This window comes from Eucyclogobius newberryi, unplaced genomic scaffold, assembly GCF_026437365.1.
Source record: "Eucyclogobius newberryi isolate DKJ021-1_F unplaced genomic scaffold, fEucNew1.0.hap1 SCAF_1, whole genome shotgun sequence".
In the NCBI taxonomy this organism is placed as follows: Eukaryota; Metazoa; Chordata; class Actinopteri; order Gobiiformes; family Gobiidae; genus Eucyclogobius; species Eucyclogobius newberryi.
In genome coordinates, this window is record NW_027315723.1 from 1,861,750 (window position 1) to 1,880,107 (window position 18,358).

Consider the following 18,358-nt stretch of genomic DNA (forward strand, 5'->3'; position numbering starts at 1 on the left):
TCTCACCCTCTTGTTTCAGTCGGGCGTGGCCTCTAAGCTGTCTGTCTCACCTGTCTCACCCTCTTGTTTCAGTCGGGCGTGGCCTCTAAGCTGTCGGTCTCACCTCTCTCACCCTCTTGTTTCAGTCGGGCGTGGCCTCTAAGCTGTCGGTCTCACCTCTCTCACCCTCTTGTTTCAGTCGGGCGTGGCCTCTAAGCTGTCGGTCTCACCTGTCTCACCCTCTTGTTTCAGTCGGGCGTGGCCTCTAAGCTGTCTGTCTCACCTGTCTCACCCTCTTGTTTCAGTCGGGCGTGGCCTCTAAGCTGTCGGTCTCACCTGTCTCACCCTCTTGTTTCAGTCGGGCGTGGCCTCTAAGCTGTCGGTCTCACCTCTCTCACCCTCTTGTTTCAGTCGGGCGTGGCCTCTAAGCTGTCGGTCTCACCTCTCTCACCCTCTTGTTTCAGTCGGGCGTGGCCTCTAAGCTGTCGGTCTCACCTGTCTCACCCTCTTGTTTCAGTCGGGCGTGGCCTCTAAGCTGTCTGTCTCACCTGTCTCACCCTCTTGTTTCAGTCGGGCGTGGCCTCTAAGCTGTCGGTCTCACCTCTCTCACCCTCTTGTTTCAGTCGGGCGTGGCCTCTAAGCTGTCGGTCTCACCTGTCTCACCCTCTTGTTTCAGTCGGGCGTGGCCTCTAAGCTGTCGGTCTCACCTCTCTCACCCTCTTGTTTCAGTCGGGCGTGGCCTCTAAGCTGTCGGTCTCACCTGTCTCACCCTCTTGTTTCAGTCGGGCGTGGCCTCTAAGCTGTCTGTCTCACCTGTCTCACCCTCTTGTTTCAGTCGGGCGTGGCCTCTAAGCTGTCGGTCTCACCTGTCTCACCCTCTTGTTTCAGTCGGGCGTGGCCTCTAAGCTGTCTGTCTCACCTGTCTCACCCTCTTGTTTCAGTCGGGCGTGGCCTCTAAGCTGTCGGTCTCACCTGTCTCACCCTCTTGTTTCAGTCGGGCGTGGCCTCTAAGCTGTCTGTCTCACCTGTCTCACCCTCTTGTTTCAGTCGGGCGTGGCCTCTAAGCTGTCGGTCTCACCTGTCTCACCCTCTTGTTTCAGTCGGGCGTGGCCTCTAAGCTGTCTGTCTCACCTGTCTCACCCTCTTGTTTCAGTCGGGCGTGGCCTCTAAGCTGTCTGTCTCACCTGTCTCACCCTCTTGTTTCAGTCGGGCGTGGCCTCTAAGCTGTCGGTGTCGCTTCTGCGTCACACTGAGATGATTCCCGCAGACAAAGCGTTCTTCGAGGCCGGCACAGACTCAAGGGTGAGAGCCCAGACATGACATGTTCATAAATATACTGTTATTGTTGTTGTTGTTGATTCTGTTGTTGTTGTTGTTGTTGATTCTGTTGTTGTTGTTGTTGATTCTATTGTTGTTGTTGTTTGTGTCCAGGCCGAGGGCTGGGACAGCATGGCCTTCGTCTTCCTCAATCACTTCTTGGATCTGTGTGACGTAAGTCTAAAACACACCCAGAGTAAAAGTACAGATGAAAGTGCAGAGGAAAGATGTTCTGCCAGTGACGTCATGTTCTGCCAGTGACGTCATGTTCTGCCAGTGACGTCATGTTCTGCCTGTGACGTCATGTTCTGCCTGTGACGTCATGTTCTGCCTGTGACGTCATGTTCTGCCAGTGATGTCATGTTCTTCCTGTGATGTCATGTTCTTCCTGTGATGTCATGTTCTGCCTGTGATGTCATGTTCTTCCTGTGATGTCATGTTCTTCCTGTGACGTCATGTTCTGCCTGTGACGTCATGTTCTGCCTGTGACGTCATGTTCTGCCTGTGACGTCATGTTCTTCCTGTGATGTCATGTTCTTCCAGTGATGTCATGTTCTTCCTGTGATGTCATGTTCTTCCAGTGATGTCATGTTCTTCCTGTGATGTCATGTTCTTCCTGTGATGTCAAGTTCTTCCAGTGATGTCATGTTCTTCCAGTGATGTCATGTTCTTCCAGTGATGTCATGTTCTTCGTGTGATGTCATGTTCTTCCAGTGATGTCATGTTCTTCCAGTGATGTCATGTTCTTCCTGTGATGTCACATTCTACCTGTGACGTCACGTTCTTCCTGTGATGTCATGTTCTTCCTGTGATGTCATGTTCTTCCTGTGATGTCATGTTCTTCCAGTGATGTCATGTTCTTCCAGTGATGTCATGTTCTTCCAGTGATGTCATGTTCTTCCTGTGATGTCATGTTCTGCCTGTGATGTCATGTTCTACCTGTGATGTCACGTTCTTCCTGTGATGTCATGGTCTTCCTGTGACGTCATGTTCTTCCAGTGTTGTCATGTTCTTCCTGTGATGTCATGTTCTTCCTGTGACGTCATGTTCTTCCAGTGATGTCATGTTCTTCCTGTGATGTCATGTTCTTCCTGTGATGTCATGTTCTACCTGTGATGTCATGTTCTTCCTGTGATGTCATGTTCTTCCAGTGATGTCATGTTCTTCCTGTGATGTCATGTTCTTCCTGTGACGTCATGTTCTTCCAGTGATGTCATGTTCTTCCTGTGATGTCATGTTCTGCCTGTGATGTCATGTTCTACCTGTGATGTCATGTTCTTCCTGTGATGTCATGTTCTTCCTGTGATGTCATGTTCTGCCTGTGATGTCATGTTCTACCTGTGATGTCATGTTCTTCCTGTGATGTCATGTTCTTCCAGTGATGTCATGTTCTTCCAGTGATGTCATGTTCTTCCAGTGACGTCATGTTCTTCCTGTGATGTCATGTTCTTCCTGTGATGTCATGTTCTTCCAGTGATGTCATGTTCTTCCAGTGATGTCATGTTCTTCCAGTGATGTCATGTTCTTCCTGTGATGTCATGTTCTGCCTGTGATGTCATGTTCTTCCTGTGATGTCATGTTCTTCCAGTGATGTCATGTTCTTCCTGTGATGTCATGTTCTGCCTGTGATGTCATGTTCTGCCTGTGATGTCATGTTCTTCCTGTGATGTCATGTTCTTCCAGTGATGTCATGTTCTTCCTGTGATGTCATGTTCTTCCAGTGATGTCATGTTCTTCCTGTGATGTCATGTTCTTCCTGTGATGTCAAGTTCTTCCAGTGATGTCATGTTCTTCTAGTGACGTCATGTTCTTCCAGTGACGTCATGTTCTGCCAGTGACGTCATGTTCTGCCAGTGACGTCATGTTCTGCCTGTGACGTCATGTTCTGCCTGTGACGTCATGTTCTGCCTGTGACGTCATGTTCTGCCTGTGACGTCATGTTCTGCCTGTGACGTCATGTTCTTCCTGTGATGTCATGTTCTTCCTGTGATGTCATGTTCTTCCTGTGATGTCATGTTCTTCCTGTGATGTCATGTTCTTCCTGTGACGTCATGTTCTGCCTGTGACGTCATGTTCTGCCTGTGACGTCATGTTCTGCCAGTGATGTCATGTTCTGCCTGTGATGTCATGTTCTTCCTGTGACGTCAGGTTCTTCCAGTGATGTCATGTTCTTCCTGTGATGTCATGTTCTTCCTGTGATGTCATGTTCTACCTGTGATGTCATGTTCTTCCTGTGATGTCATGTTCTTCCAGTGATGTCATGTTCTTCCTGTGACGTCATGTTCTTCCTGTGACGTCATGTTCTTCCAGTGACGTCATGTTCTTCCTGTGATGTCATGTTCTGCCTGTGATGTCATGTTCTACCTGTGATGTCATGTTCTTCCTGTGATGTCATGTTCTTCCTGTGATGTCATGTTCTGCCTGTGATGTCATGTTCTACCTGTGATGTCATGTTCTTCCTGTGATGTCATGTTCTTCCAGTGATGTCATGTCCTTCCAGTGATGTCATGTTCTTCCAGTGACGTCATGTTCTTCCAGTGATGTCATGTTCTTCCTGTGATGTCATGTACTTCCTGTGATGTCATGTTCTACCTGTGACGTCATGTTCTGCCTGTGACGTCATGTTCTGCCTGTGACGTCATGTTCTGCCAGTGATGTCATGTTCTTCCTGTGATGTCATGTTCTTCCTGTGATGTCATGTTCTGCCTGTGACGTCATGTTCTGCCTGTGACGTCATGTTCTGCCAGTGATGTCATGTTCTTCCTGTGATGTCATGTTCTTCCTGTGACGTCATGTTCTGCCTGTGACGTCATGTTCTGCCTGTGACGTCATGTTCTGCCTGTGACGTCATGTTCTTCCTGTGATGTCATGTTCTTCCAGTGATGTCATGTTCTGCCTGTGACGTCATGTTCTGCCTGTGACGTCACGTTCTGCCTGTGACGTCATGTTCTTCCTGTGATGTCATGTTCTTCCTGTGATGTTATGTTCTTCCAGTGATGTCATGTTCTTCCAGTGATGTCATGTTCTTCCTGTGATGTCATGTTCTGCCTGTGATGTCATGTTCTACCTGTGATGTCATGTTCTTCCTGTAATGTCATGTTCTTCCAGTGATGTCATGTTCTTCCAGTGATGTCATGTTCTTCCAGTGATGTCATGTTCTTCCTGTGATGTCACGTTCTTCCTGTGATGTCACGTTCTTCCTGTGATGTCATGTTCTTCCTGTGACGTCATGTTCTTCCAGTGTTGTCATGTTCTTCCTGTGATGTCATGTTCTTCCTGTGATGTCATGTTCTTCCAGTGATGTCATGTTCTTCCTGTGATGTCATGTTCTTCCTGTGATGTCATGTTCTACCTGTGATGTCATGTTCTTCCTGTGATGTCATGTTCTTCCAGTGATGTCATGTTCTTCCTGTGATGTCATGTTCTTCCTGTGACGTCATGTTCTTCCAGTGATGTCATGTTCTTCCTGTGACGTCATGTTCTGCCTGTGACGTCATGTTCTGCCTGTGACGTCATGTTCTGCCTGTGACGTCATGTTCTGCCAGTGATGTCATGTTCTTCCTGTGATGTCATGTTCTTCCTGTGATGTCATGTTCTGCCTGTGATGTCATGTTCTTCCTGTGATGTCATGTTCTTCCTGTGACGTCATGTTCTGCCTGTGACGTCATGTTCTGCCTGTGACGTCATGTTCTGCCTGTGACGTCATGTTCTTCCTGTGATGTCATGTTCTTCCAGTGATGTCATGTTCTTCCTGTGATGTCATGTTCTTCCAGTGATGTCATGTTCTTCCTGTGATGTCATGTTCTTCCTGTGATGTCAAGTTCTTCCAGTGATGTCATGTTCTTCCAGTGATGTCATGTTCTTCCAGTGATGTCATGTTCTTCGTGTGATGTCATGTTCTTCCAGTGATGTCATGTTCTTCCAGTGATGTCATGTTCTTCCTGTGATGTCACATTCTACCTGTGACGTCACGTTCTTCCTGTGATGTCATGTTCTTCCTGTGATGTCATGTTCTTCCTGTGATGTCATGTTCTTCCTGTGATGTCATGTTCTTCCAGTGATGTCATGTTCTTCCAGTGATGTCATGTTCTTCCAGTGATGTCATGTTCTGCCTGTGATGTCATGTTCTACCTGTGATGTCACGTTCTTCCTGTGATGTCATGGTCTTCCTGTGACGTCATGTTCTTCCAGTGTTGTCATGTTCTTCCTGTGATGTCATGTTCTTCCTGTGACGTCATGTTCTTCCAGTGATGTCATGTTCTTCCTGTGATGTCATGTTCTTCCTGTGATGTCATGTTCTACCTGTGATGTCATGTTCTTCCTGTGATGTCATGTTCTTCCAGTGATGTCATGTTCTTCCTGTGATGTCATGTTCTTCCTGTGACGTCATGTTCTTCCAGTGATGTCATGTTCTTCCTGTGATGTCATGTTCTGCCTGTGATGTCATGTTCTACCTGTGATGTCATGTTCTTCCTGTGATGTCATGTTCTTCCTGTGATGTCATGTTCTGCCTGTGATGTCATGTTCTACCTGTGATGTCATGTTCTTCCTGTGATGTCATGTTCTTCCAGTGATGTCATGTTCTTCCAGTGATGTCATGTTCTTCCAGTGACGTCATGTTCTTCCTGTGATGTCATGTTCTTCCTGTGATGTCATGTTCTTCCAGTGATGTCATGTTCTTCCAGTGATGTCATGTTCTTCCAGTGATGTCATGTTCTTCCTGTGATGTCATGTTCTGCCTGTGATGTCATGTTCTTCCTGTGATGTCATGTTCTTCCAGTGATGTCATGTTCTTCCTGTGATGTCATGTTCTGCCTGTGATGTCATGTTCTGCCTGTGATGTCATGTTCTTCCTGTGATGTCATGTTCTTCCAGTGATGTCATGTTCTTCCTGTGATGTCATGTTCTTCCAGTGATGTCATGTTCTTCCTGTGATGTCATGTTCTTCCTGTGATGTCAAGTTCTTCCAGTGATGTCATGTTCTTCTAGTGACGTCATGTTCTTCCAGTGACGTCATGTTCTGCCAGTGACGTCATGTTCTGCCAGTGACGTCATGTTCTGCCTGTGACGTCATGTTCTGCCTGTGACGTCATGTTCTGCCTGTGACGTCATGTTCTGCCTGTGACGTCATGTTCTTCCTGTGATGTCATGTTCTTCCTGTGATGTCATGTTCTTCCTGTGATGTCATGTTCTTCCTGTGATGTCATGTTCTTCCTGTGACGTCATGTTCTGCCTGTGACGTCATGTTCTGCCTGTGACGTCATGTTCTGCCAGTGATGTCATGTTCTGCCTGTGATGTCATGTTCTTCCTGTGACGTCAGGTTCTTCCAGTGATGTCATGTTCTTCCTGTGATGTCATGTTCTTCCTGTGATGTCATGTTCTACCTGTGATGTCATGTTCTTCCTGTGATGTCATGTTCTTCCAGTGATGTCATGTTCTTCCTGTGACGTCATGTTCTTCCTGTGACGTCATGTTCTTCCAGTGACGTCATGTTCTTCCTGTGATGTCATGTTCTGCCTGTGATGTCATGTTCTACCTGTGATGTCATGTTCTTCCTGTGATGTCATGTTCTTCCTGTGATGTCATGTTCTGCCTGTGATGTCATGTTCTACCTGTGATGTCATGTTCTTCCTGTGATGTCATGTTCTTCCAGTGATGTCATGTCCTTCCAGTGATGTCATGTTCTTCCAGTGACGTCATGTTCTTCCAGTGATGTCATGTTCTTCCTGTGATGTCATGTACTTCCTGTGATGTCATGTTCTACCTGTGACGTCATGTTCTGCCTGTGACGTCATGTTCTGCCTGTGACGTCATGTTCTGCCAGTGATGTCATGTTCTTCCTGTGATGTCATGTTCTTCCTGTGATGTCATGTTCTGCCTGTGACGTCATGTTCTGCCTGTGACGTCATGTTCTGCCAGTGATGTCATGTTCTTCCTGTGATGTCATGTTCTTCCTGTGACGTCATGTTCTGCCTGTGACGTCATGTTCTGCCTGTGACGTCATGTTCTGCCTGTGACGTCATGTTCTTCCTGTGATGTCATGTTCTTCCAGTGATGTCATGTTCTGCCTGTGACGTCATGTTCTGCCTGTGACGTCACGTTCTGCCTGTGACGTCATGTTCTTCCTGTGATGTCATGTTCTTCCTGTGATGTTATGTTCTTCCAGTGATGTCATGTTCTTCCAGTGATGTCATGTTCTTCCTGTGATGTCATGTTCTGCCTGTGATGTCATGTTCTACCTGTGATGTCATGTTCTTCCTGTAATGTCATGTTCTTCCAGTGATGTCATGTTCTTCCAGTGATGTCATGTTCTTCCAGTGATGTCATGTTCTTCCTGTGATGTCACGTTCTTCCTGTGATGTCACGTTCTTCCTGTGATGTCATGTTCTTCCTGTGACGTCATGTTCTTCCAGTGTTGTCATGTTCTTCCTGTGATGTCATGTTCTTCCTGTGATGTCATGTTCTTCCAGTGATGTCATGTTCTTCCTGTGATGTCATGTTCTTCCTGTGATGTCATGTTCTACCTGTGATGTCATGTTCTTCCTGTGATGTCATGTTCTTCCAGTGATGTCATGTTCTTCCTGTGATGTCATGTTCTTCCTGTGACGTCATGTTCTTCCAGTGATGTCATGTTCTTCCTGTGACGTCATGTTCTGCCTGTGATGTCATGTTCTACCTGTGATGTCATGTTCTTCCTGTGATGTCATGTTCTTCCTGTGATGTCATGTTCTGCCTGTGATGTCATGTTCTACCTGTGATGTCATGTTCTTCCTGTGATGTCATGTTCTTCCAGTGATGTCATGTTCTTTCAGTGATGTCATGTTCTTCCAGTGACGTCATGTTCTTCCAGTGATGTCATGTTCTTCCTGTGATGTCATGTACTTCCTGTGATGTCATGTTCTACCTGTGATGTCATGTTCTTCCTGTGATGTCATGTTCTTCCAGTGATGTCATGTTCTTCCTGTGATGTCATGTTCTACCTGTGATGTCATGTTCTTCCTGTGATGTCATGTTCTTCCAGTGATGTCATGTTCTTCCAGTGATGTCATGTTCTTCCTGTGATGTCATGTTCTTCCTGTGATGTCATGTTCTTCCAGTGATGTCATGTTCTACCTGTGATGTCATGTTCTACCTGTGATGTCATGTTCTTCCAGTGATGTCATGTTCTACCTGTGATGTCATGTTCTTCCAGTGATGTCATGTTCTACCTGTGATGTCATGTTCTACCTGTGATGTCATGTTCTTCCAGTGATGTCATGTTCTACCTGTGATGTCATGTTCTTCCTGTGATGTCATGTTCTACCTGTGATGTCATGTTCTACCTGTGATGTCATGTTCTACCTGTGGTGTCATGTTCTGCCTGTGATGTCATGTTCTACCTGTGACAGGCCATCGAGGAGGGGAACCTGAACGGACTGGACCACTCGGACTTCCTTCACACCGACATCCCCTTCGAGGTCCCGATGCCCGGCAAACTCTCTGTGTCGGTGAGAAGCCCGTCCTGCCGCGGCGGTCAGGCCGCGCCCGGGTGAAGCCACGCCCCTCCTCATCCTCCCGTGTCTTTTCAGGACGAGCAGCGCGAGCAGGTCCGAGACTGGGTCCTGATGGTGTCCATGGACCAGCGCCTGGACCAGGTCTTACCCCGAGACGAGAGGAACAGCTACGAAGCCTCGCTGACCTCGTCCAGCACCGGGCTCACGTCCCTGCCCTGCGTGCTGACCGGTGAGTACTGCGAGTACTGCCGCGAGTACTGCTGCGAGCACTGCCGCGAGTACCGCCGCTAGTACTGCCGCGAGTACTGCAGCGAGTACTGCCGCGAGTACTGCCGCGAGTACTGCAGCGAGTACTGCAGCGAGTACTGCAGCGAGTACTGCCGCGAGTACTGCCGCGAGTACTGCAGCGAGTACTGCAGCGAGTACTGCAGCGAGTACTGCCGCGAGTACTGCCGCGAGTACTGCCGCGAGTACTGCAGCGAGTACTGCAGCGAGTACTGCCGCGAGTACTGCCGCGAGTACTGCCGCTAGTACTGCAGCGATTACCGCCGCTAGTACTGCAGCGATTACCGCCGCTAGTACTGCCGCGAGTACCGCCGCGAATACTGCCGCTAGTACTGCAGCGATTACCGCCGCTAGTACTGCCGCGAGTACCGCCGCTAGTACTGCCGCGAGTACCGCAGCGATTACCGCCGCTAGTACTGCCGCTAGTACCGCCGCTAGTACTGCCGCTAGTACTGCCGCTAGTACTGCCTCGAGTACCGCCGCTAGTACTGCCGCGAGTACTGCAGCGAGTACTGCCGCGAGTACTGCCGCGAGTACTGCAGCGAGTACTGCAGCGAGTACTGCAGCGAGTACTGCCGCGAGTACTGCCGCGAGTACTGCAGCGAGTACTGCAGCGAGTACTGCCGCGAGTACTGCCGCGAGTACTGCCGCTAGTACTGCAGCGATTACCGCCGCTAGTACTGCAGCGATTACCGCCGCTAGTACTGCCGCGAGTACTGCAGCGAGTACTGCCGCGAGTACCGCCGCGAATACTGCCGCTAGTACTGCAGCGATTACCGCCGCTAGTACTGCCGCGAGTACCGCAGCGATTACCGCCGCTAGTACTGCCGCTAGTACCGCCGCTAGTACTGCCTCGAGTACCGCCGCGAGTACTGCCGCTAGTACTTCAGCGAGTACTGCCGCTAGTACTTCAGTGAGTACCGCCGCTAGTACTGCCGCGAGTACTGCTGTGAACTACATGTCTGTGGTCATGTGACACAGGTGTGGTCATGTGACATGTGGTCATGTGACACAGGTGTGGTCATGTGACATGTGGTCATGTGACATGTGGTCATGTGACACAGGTGTGGTCATGTGACATGTGGTCATGTGACACAGGTGTGGTCATGTGACATGTGGTCATGTGACATGTGGTCATGTGACACAGGTTACCCGGTGCTGAGGAACCAGCTGGAGTTCTCGTCAGGACGAGCTGCAAATAAAGACGACTGGAACAAGTTCCTCATGGCCACAAAGGTTCACAGTTCCTCCTCTTATTGTCCTTGTTTGGTTCTTTTCACACAGTTTTGTTTATTTATGGTTTGTAATGATTCCTTTCCCCTTTCTGCTCTGTGATTGGTTGTTTGTCTCCTCAGACCTCCCACAGTCCCGAGTGCCAGGATGTTCTCAGGTTTGTGGGACAGTGGTGTGGAACTGTGCCTGGCTCTGGGTTCTCCTTCCACTGATGTTCCACCACAACCACAACTCCCATTCAGCTTAGACCTGTTTAGTACTGGTTTTGACCCGGTTTATTCCTGGTTTAGACCCGGTTTATTCCTGGTTTAGTCCTGGTTTAGACCCGGTTTAGTCCTGGTTTAGTCCTGGTTTAGACCCGGTTTAGACCCGGTTTAGACCCGGTTTAATCCTGGTTTAGTCCTGGTTTAATCCTGGTTTAGTCCTGGTTTAGTCCTGGTTTAATCCTGGTTTAGTCCTGGTTTAGTCCTGGTTTAATCCTGGTTTAGTCCTGGTTTAGTCCTGGTTTAATCCTGGTTTAGTCCTGGTTTACATATTACTCGTTACACAAATACTTTGAACATTTAAGGCAAAAACGCTTCTGGCTCAGATTGAGTTTTAGAAACTGAATAATTATTTATATTTCTCGTTGGTTTGTGTTTCTTAGATTTGCTGTTTTCAAAAGAAAATGTCTTTTTCTCAGAAATAAATACATTTGAACATTTAAAAAGTGGCATTTGTTTTTATTTAAGCAGATAAAATACATGACATAGAAAATGTTTAAAGACACGAGACGACTGGACCACACGGGACGACTGGACCACACGGGACGACTGGACCACACGGGACGACTGGACCACACGGGACGACTGGACCACACGAGACGACTGGACCACACGGGACGACTGGACCACACGGGACGACTGGACCACACGAGACGACTCGGGACGACTGGACCACACGGGACGACTGGACCACACGAGACAACACGGGACGACTGGACCACACGAGACGACTCGGGACGACTGGACCACACGGGACGACTGGACCACACGGGACGACTGGACCACACGAGACAACACGGGACGACTGGACCACACGAGACGACTCGGGACGACTGGACCACACGGGACGACTGGACCACACGGGACGACTGGACCACACGGGACGACTGGACCACACGAGACGACTGGACCACACGAGACGACTGGACCACACGAGACGACTGGACCACACGAGACGACTGGACCACACGGGACGACTGGACCACACGAGACAACACGGGACGACTGGACCACACGAGACGACTGGACCACACGAGACGACTCGGGACGACTGGACCACACGGGACGACTGGACCACACGAGACGACTGGACCACACGGGACGACTGGACCACACGGGACGACTGGACCACACGGGACGACTGGACCACACGAGACGACTCGGGACGACTGGACCACACGGGACGACTGGACCACACGAGACGACTGGACCACACGGGACGACTGGACCACACGAGACGACTAGACCACACGGGACGACTGGACCACACGGGACGACTGGACCACACGGGACGACTGGACCACACGAGACGACTGGACCACACGAGACGACTGGACCACACGAGACGACTGGACCACACGGGACGACTGGACCACACGAGACGACTGGACCACACGAGACGACTGGACCACACGGGACGACTGGACCACACGAGACGACTGGACCACACGGGACGACTGGACCACACGAGACAACACGGGACGACTGGACCACACGAGACGACTGGACCACACGAGACGACTCGGGACGACTGGACCACACGGGACGACTGGACCACACGAGACGACTGGACCACACGGGACGACTGGACCACACGAGACGACTGGACCACACGGGACGACTGGACCACACGGGACGACTGGACCACACGAGACGACTCGGGACGACTGGACCACACGGGACGACTGGACCACACGAGACAACACGGGACGACTGGACCACACGAGACGACTGGACCACACGAGACGACTCGGGACGACTGGACCACACGGGACGACTGGACCACACGGGACGACTGGACCACACGGGACGACTGGACCACACGGGACGACTGGACCACACGAGACGACTGGACCACACGAGACGACTGGACCACACGAGACGACTGGACCACACGAGACGACTGGACCACACGGGACGACTGGACCACACGAGACAACACGGGACGACTGGACCACACGAGACGACTGGACCACACGAGACGACTCGGGACGACTGGACCACACGGGACGACTGGACCACACGAGACGACTGGACCACACGGGACGACTGGACCACACGGGACGACTGGACCACACGGGACGACTGGACCACACGAGACGACTCGGGACGACTGGACCACACGGGACGACTGGACCACACGAGACGACTGGACCACACGGGACGACTGGACCACACGAGACGACTGGACCACACGGGACGACTGGACCACACGGGACGACTGGACCACACGGGACGACTGGACCACACGAGACGACTGGACCACACGAGACGACTGGACCACACGAGACGACTGGACCACACGGGACGACTGGACCACACGAGACGACTGGACCACACGAGACGACTGGACCACACGGGACGACTGGACCACACGAGACGACTGGACCACACGGGACGACTGTACCACACGAGACAACACGGGACGACTGGACCACACGAGACGACTGGACCACACGAGACGACTCGGGACGACTGGACCACACGGGACGACTGGACCACACGAGACGACTGGACCACACGGGACGACTGGACCACACGAGACGACTGGACCACACGGGACGACTGGACCACACGGGACGACTGGACCACACGAGACGACTCGGGACGACTGGACCACACGGGACGACTGGACCACACGAGACAACACGGGACGACTGGACCACACGAGACGACTGGACCACACGAGACGACTCGGGACGACTGGACCACACGGGACGACTGGACCACACGGGACGACTGGACCACACGAGACGACTGGACCACACGGGACGACTGGACCACACGGGACGACTGGACCACACGAGACGACTGGACCACACGAGACGACTGGACCACACGGGACGACTGGACCACACGAGACGACTGGACCACACGGGACGACTGGACCACACGGGACGACTGGACCACACGAGACAACACAAGACGACTGGACCACACGAGACGACTCGGGACGACTGGACCACACGGGACGACTGGACCACACGAGACGACTGGACCACACGGGACGACTGGACCACACGAGACGACTCGGGACGACTGGACCACACGGGACGACTGGACCACACGAGGCGACTGGACCACACGAGACGACTGGACCACACGGGACGACTGGACCACACGAGACGACTGGACCACACGAGACGACTGGACCACACGGGACGACTGGACCACACGGGACGACTGGACCACACGGGAAGACTGGACCACACGAGACGACTGGACCACACGGGACGACTGGACCACACGAGACGACTGGACCACACGGGACGACTGGACCACACGAGACGACTGGACCACACGAGACGACTGGACCACACGGGACGACTGGACCACACGAGACGACTGGACCACACGGGACGACTGGACCACACGAGACGACTGGACCACACGGGACGACTGGACCACACGAGACAACACGGGACGACTGGACCACACGAGACGACTGGACCACACGAGACGACTCGGGACGACTGGACCACACGAGACGACTCGGGACGACTGGACCACACGGGACGACTGGACCACACGAGACGACTGGACCACACGGGACGACTGGACCACACGGGACGACTGGACCACACGAGACGACTCGGGACGACTGGACCACACGGGACGACTGGACCACACGAGACAACACGGGACGACTGGACCACACGAGACGACTGGACCACACGAGACGACTCGGGACGACTGGACCACACGGGACGACTGGACCACACGGGACGACTGGACCACACGAGACGACTGGACCACACGGGACGACTGGACCACACGGGACGACTGGACCACACGAGACGACTGGACCACACGAGACGACTGGACCACACGGGACGACTGGACCACACGAGACGACTGGACCACACGGGACGACTGGACCACACGGGACGACTGGACCACACGAGACAACACAAGACGACTGGACCACACGAGACGACTCGGGACGACTGGACCACACGGGACGACTGGACCACACGAGACGACTGGACCACACGGGACGACTGGACCACACGAGACGACTCGGGACGACTGGACCACACGGGACGACTGGACCACACGAGGCGACTGGACCACACGAGACGACTGGACCACACGGGACGACTGGACCACACGAGACGACTGGACCACACGAGACGACTGGACCACACGGGACGACTGGACCACACGAGACGACTGGACCACACGGGACGACTGGACCACACGGGACGACTGGACCACACGGGACGACTGGACCACACGGGACGACTGGACCACACGAGACGACTGGACCACACGGGACGACTGGACCACACGGGACGACTGGACCACACGAGACGACTGGACCACACGGGACGACTGGACCACACGAGACGACTGGACCACACGGGACGACTGGACCACACGGGACGACTGGACCACACGAGACGACTGGACCACACGAGACGACTGGACCACACGAGACGACTGGACCACACGGGACGACTGGACCACACGAGACCACACGGGACGACTGGACCACACGGGACGACTGGACCACACGAGACGACTGGACCACACGAGACGACTGGACCACACGAGACGACTGGACCACACGAGACGACTCGGGACGACTGGACCACACGGGACGACTGGACCACACGGGACGACTGGACCACACGGGACGACTGGACCACACGGGACGACTGGACCACACGGGACGACTGGACCACACGGGACGACTGGACCACACGGGACGACTGGACCACACGGGACGACTGGACCACACGAGACGACTGGACCACACGAGACGACTGGACCACACGGGACGACTGGACCACACGGGACGACTGGACCACACGAGACGACTGGACCACACGAGACAACACGGGACGACTGGACCACACGAGACAACACGGGACGACTGGACCACACGAGACGACTGGACCACACGGGGAGCTGGTTCAACCGACCACCTGAATCGACCAAACATGAACCGACCTCATGAACGACCACCTCGACCGACCGTACGTGAACCGACCACAAGAACCGACCAGTCATGAACCGATCACATGGACCGACTGATCCCCCCGGTATGAACTTTATGTATCCCACACCACCTTTTCACACCGGGTGAACGTGTCACGTGATGTGAAGCTGGAGGACAGCGCCATGTCGCGGGGGCGTTCACAGTCTCCACACGGGACAGTTCAGTTTGGGGCGTTCACAGTCTCCACACGGGACAGTTCAGTTTGGGGCGTTCACAGTCTCCACACGGGACAGTTCATAATTGAGCCCCAAGAAAAGACACATATTCTTATATGAAGTTTATTTAAAGTATTGAACACATTTAAACATGATTTTAAAAAACAGAACCCGGACCCGGACCTGAGGCAGGACCCGGACCCGGACCCGGACCTGAGGCAGGACCTGGACCAGGACCCGGACCCGGACTCAGACCTGAGGCAGGACCAGGACCAGGACCAGGACCAGGACCAGGACCAGGACCAAACATCTTTCACAAACGTCTGGAGCTTGATCCACAGAAGCTGATTTTCAGTCTCTCTTTTGGCATTCACCGCGTGCCTTAATTGTTTAGAATTTAAATCAAGGTCCGCTGTGAACACGAACAGAGACGACCCATAATGCTTTGCTGCTAACGCCCCGCGGTCAGCTTCACGCCTGATGCTCTCCCAGACAAAACCACAGTTCAACAAAACATCACAAAGAAAAGACAAAATGAAACGACTTTGAAACGGAGCTCCAGAAAACAACATCAGCAGCGTTTGTTTGTTTGTTGTTCAGTGCTTTTCAGTTTTCAAGTAAGTTTTCATAAATGGAACGAAATTGGGGGAGAAAAAAATGAACCGAAAAATCTCTTTCTGTTTTTATTTCTGTTGAAATAATAACATAATAATTTGTGCTGTTTTTATTACATGACAGTATTTCAGAACCTGGTGTAGTCCTGGTTTAGTCCTGGTTTAGACCTGGTTTAGACCTGGTTTAGTCCTGATTTAGAACTGGTTTAGACCTGGTTTAGTCCTGGTTTAGACCTGGTTTGGACCTGGTTTAGTCCTGGTTTAGACCTGGTTTGGACCTGGTTTGGACCTGGTTTGGACCTGGTTTAGTCCTGGTTTAGACCTGGTTTAGTCCTGATTTAGAACTGGTTTAGACCTGGTTTAGTCCTGGTTTAGACCTGGTTTGGACCTGGTTTAGTCCTGGTTTAGACCTGGTTTGGACCTGGTTTGGACCTGGTTTGGACCTGGTTTAGTCCTGGTTTAGACCTGGTTTAGTCCTGATTTAGAACTGGTTTAGACCTGGTTTAGTCCTGGTTTAGACCTGGTTTGGACCTGGTTTGGACCTGGTTTAGTCCTGGTTTAGTCCTGGTTTAGTCCTGTTTTAGACCAGGTTTAGACCAGGTCTAGTCTTGAGCCAGTCCCGGTCTAGAAAAGCAACACTGTGGATTATTCTCGTCCCGCGGCACGTTCACGTTTCCACTGCGGCGTTTTCCCGTCACCCAAAGCCGCCTCCGAGCGCTCTTTCCCGGGCTGAACCTGCGCCTCTGCCCGCGCCTTGCTCACGGGCACCTCGGCAGCGACCGCGCCGTCGATATGCAAATGACCTACTTCCGACGCGACAAAGGCCGGGCTCTTTGTGTCAGAGGCTGCGGCTTTGACGCGCGGCTCAGCTGCGCGTTTTGTGCGAGTTCAAAGGCGGCAGACGCGCGGCAGACGCGCGGCAGATGCGCGGCAGACGCGCGTTAGACGCGCGGCGCGATGCGGCACTGCGGCTTTTTCTGGAGCTTTGTGCGCAAAACGTCAAATGCATCAACAAAACCTTTTACGTGTCTGATTTATCAAACGGCGCAATCAAACGCGAACACAAAAGAGAATTGAGTCAATATTTTTGCTGTTTGTGGGGAAAAAAATGTCTCAAATTAAAAAAAAAAAAAACCGGAGGCGGAATGGGACGAAGTGCAGCCGGGGAAGATGCGCGTTTCTCGGGATGAGTCGGTGGAGCGGGTCGCTGTCCGTCCTGGAGCTCCGCGGATGAGGAGAAGAGAAAGAGAAGATGGGGGATGCTGAGGCTGCAGAGGTCGTCGCGTCCTTGTTCGGTTTCGATCAGCTCCAGGATTTTTAAAGAACATTTGCCGTGAATGATGAAGGGACCGCGCACCGGAGGAGAGCCCGCGGGTTCTTCTGGTTGTTGTTGTTGTTGTTGTTGTTGTTGTTGTTATGTAATCTACGTAAAAATCCGTAAATAGTCCGAAAACGGGAGTCAGAGATGGCGCTGGCGCAGTGATGGAGGAGAGACGGGGGCAGGATGCAGAGAAGGAGGGAGGGATGCGGAGAGAGGGAGGGATGCGGAGAGAGGGAGGGATGCGGAGAGAGAGAGAGAGAGAGGGAGGGAGGGATGTGGAGCTGCGCAGAGGGAGGGTGGTCTACACGAGAGAGAGGAGAGGTGCAAGAGAGAGAATGGAGAGACAGAGAGAAAGAGAGGGAGGGGTGCAGGCGAAGGAGAGAAGGAGGGGGAGCGAATGAAAGAAGAGCGCGAAGAAAGGGGGAGAAAGGAGAGGGAGAGAAAAAAGAAGATGGGGGATGGAATGAACAAAAATGAGAAAATTAAGCTCTAGGAAAGATGAAAGAAGAGAGAGGAAATGGGGAGAAGGAAGGGGCGGAGGAGGGAGGACAAGAAAGAGGGAGAAGAATGGAGGAAAAACAGGAGAAGGCAAAGGGGGAGGAGAGAAAGAGAGGGATGGGAGGAAAATGGAGAGAGAATGGAGACAAATGGTGGAGGAAGGGATGGAGGGCGAGGGAAAGAGAAAGGGCTGA

The 18,358-nt window shown here is 52.4% G+C and overlaps 1 protein-coding gene and 1 long non-coding RNA gene across 2 annotated transcripts in view; one reads left to right on the forward strand and one right to left on the reverse strand.

Moving 5' to 3' along the window:
* Window positions 1–10,711, forward strand: part of ift172 (intraflagellar transport 172) — a 44,421-nt gene extending 33,710 nt beyond the window's left edge. The window contains exons 44-49 of the mRNA XM_072462686.1: window positions 1,186–1,281; window positions 1,411–1,470; window positions 8,686–8,784; window positions 8,866–9,019; window positions 10,223–10,311; window positions 10,431–10,711. Of these exons, the coding sequence (XP_072318787.1) occupies window positions 1,186–1,281; window positions 1,411–1,470; window positions 8,686–8,784; window positions 8,866–9,019; window positions 10,223–10,311; window positions 10,431–10,520 (588 nt within the window). The 3' untranslated portion in view covers window positions 10,521–10,711. The remainder of the gene's footprint in view (window positions 1–1,185; window positions 1,282–1,410; window positions 1,471–8,685; window positions 8,785–8,865; window positions 9,020–10,222; window positions 10,312–10,430) is intronic.
* Window positions 1–18,358, reverse strand: part of LOC140356021 (uncharacterized) — a 355,422-nt gene that overhangs the window by 319,235 nt on the left and 17,829 nt on the right. The window lies entirely within an intron of this gene.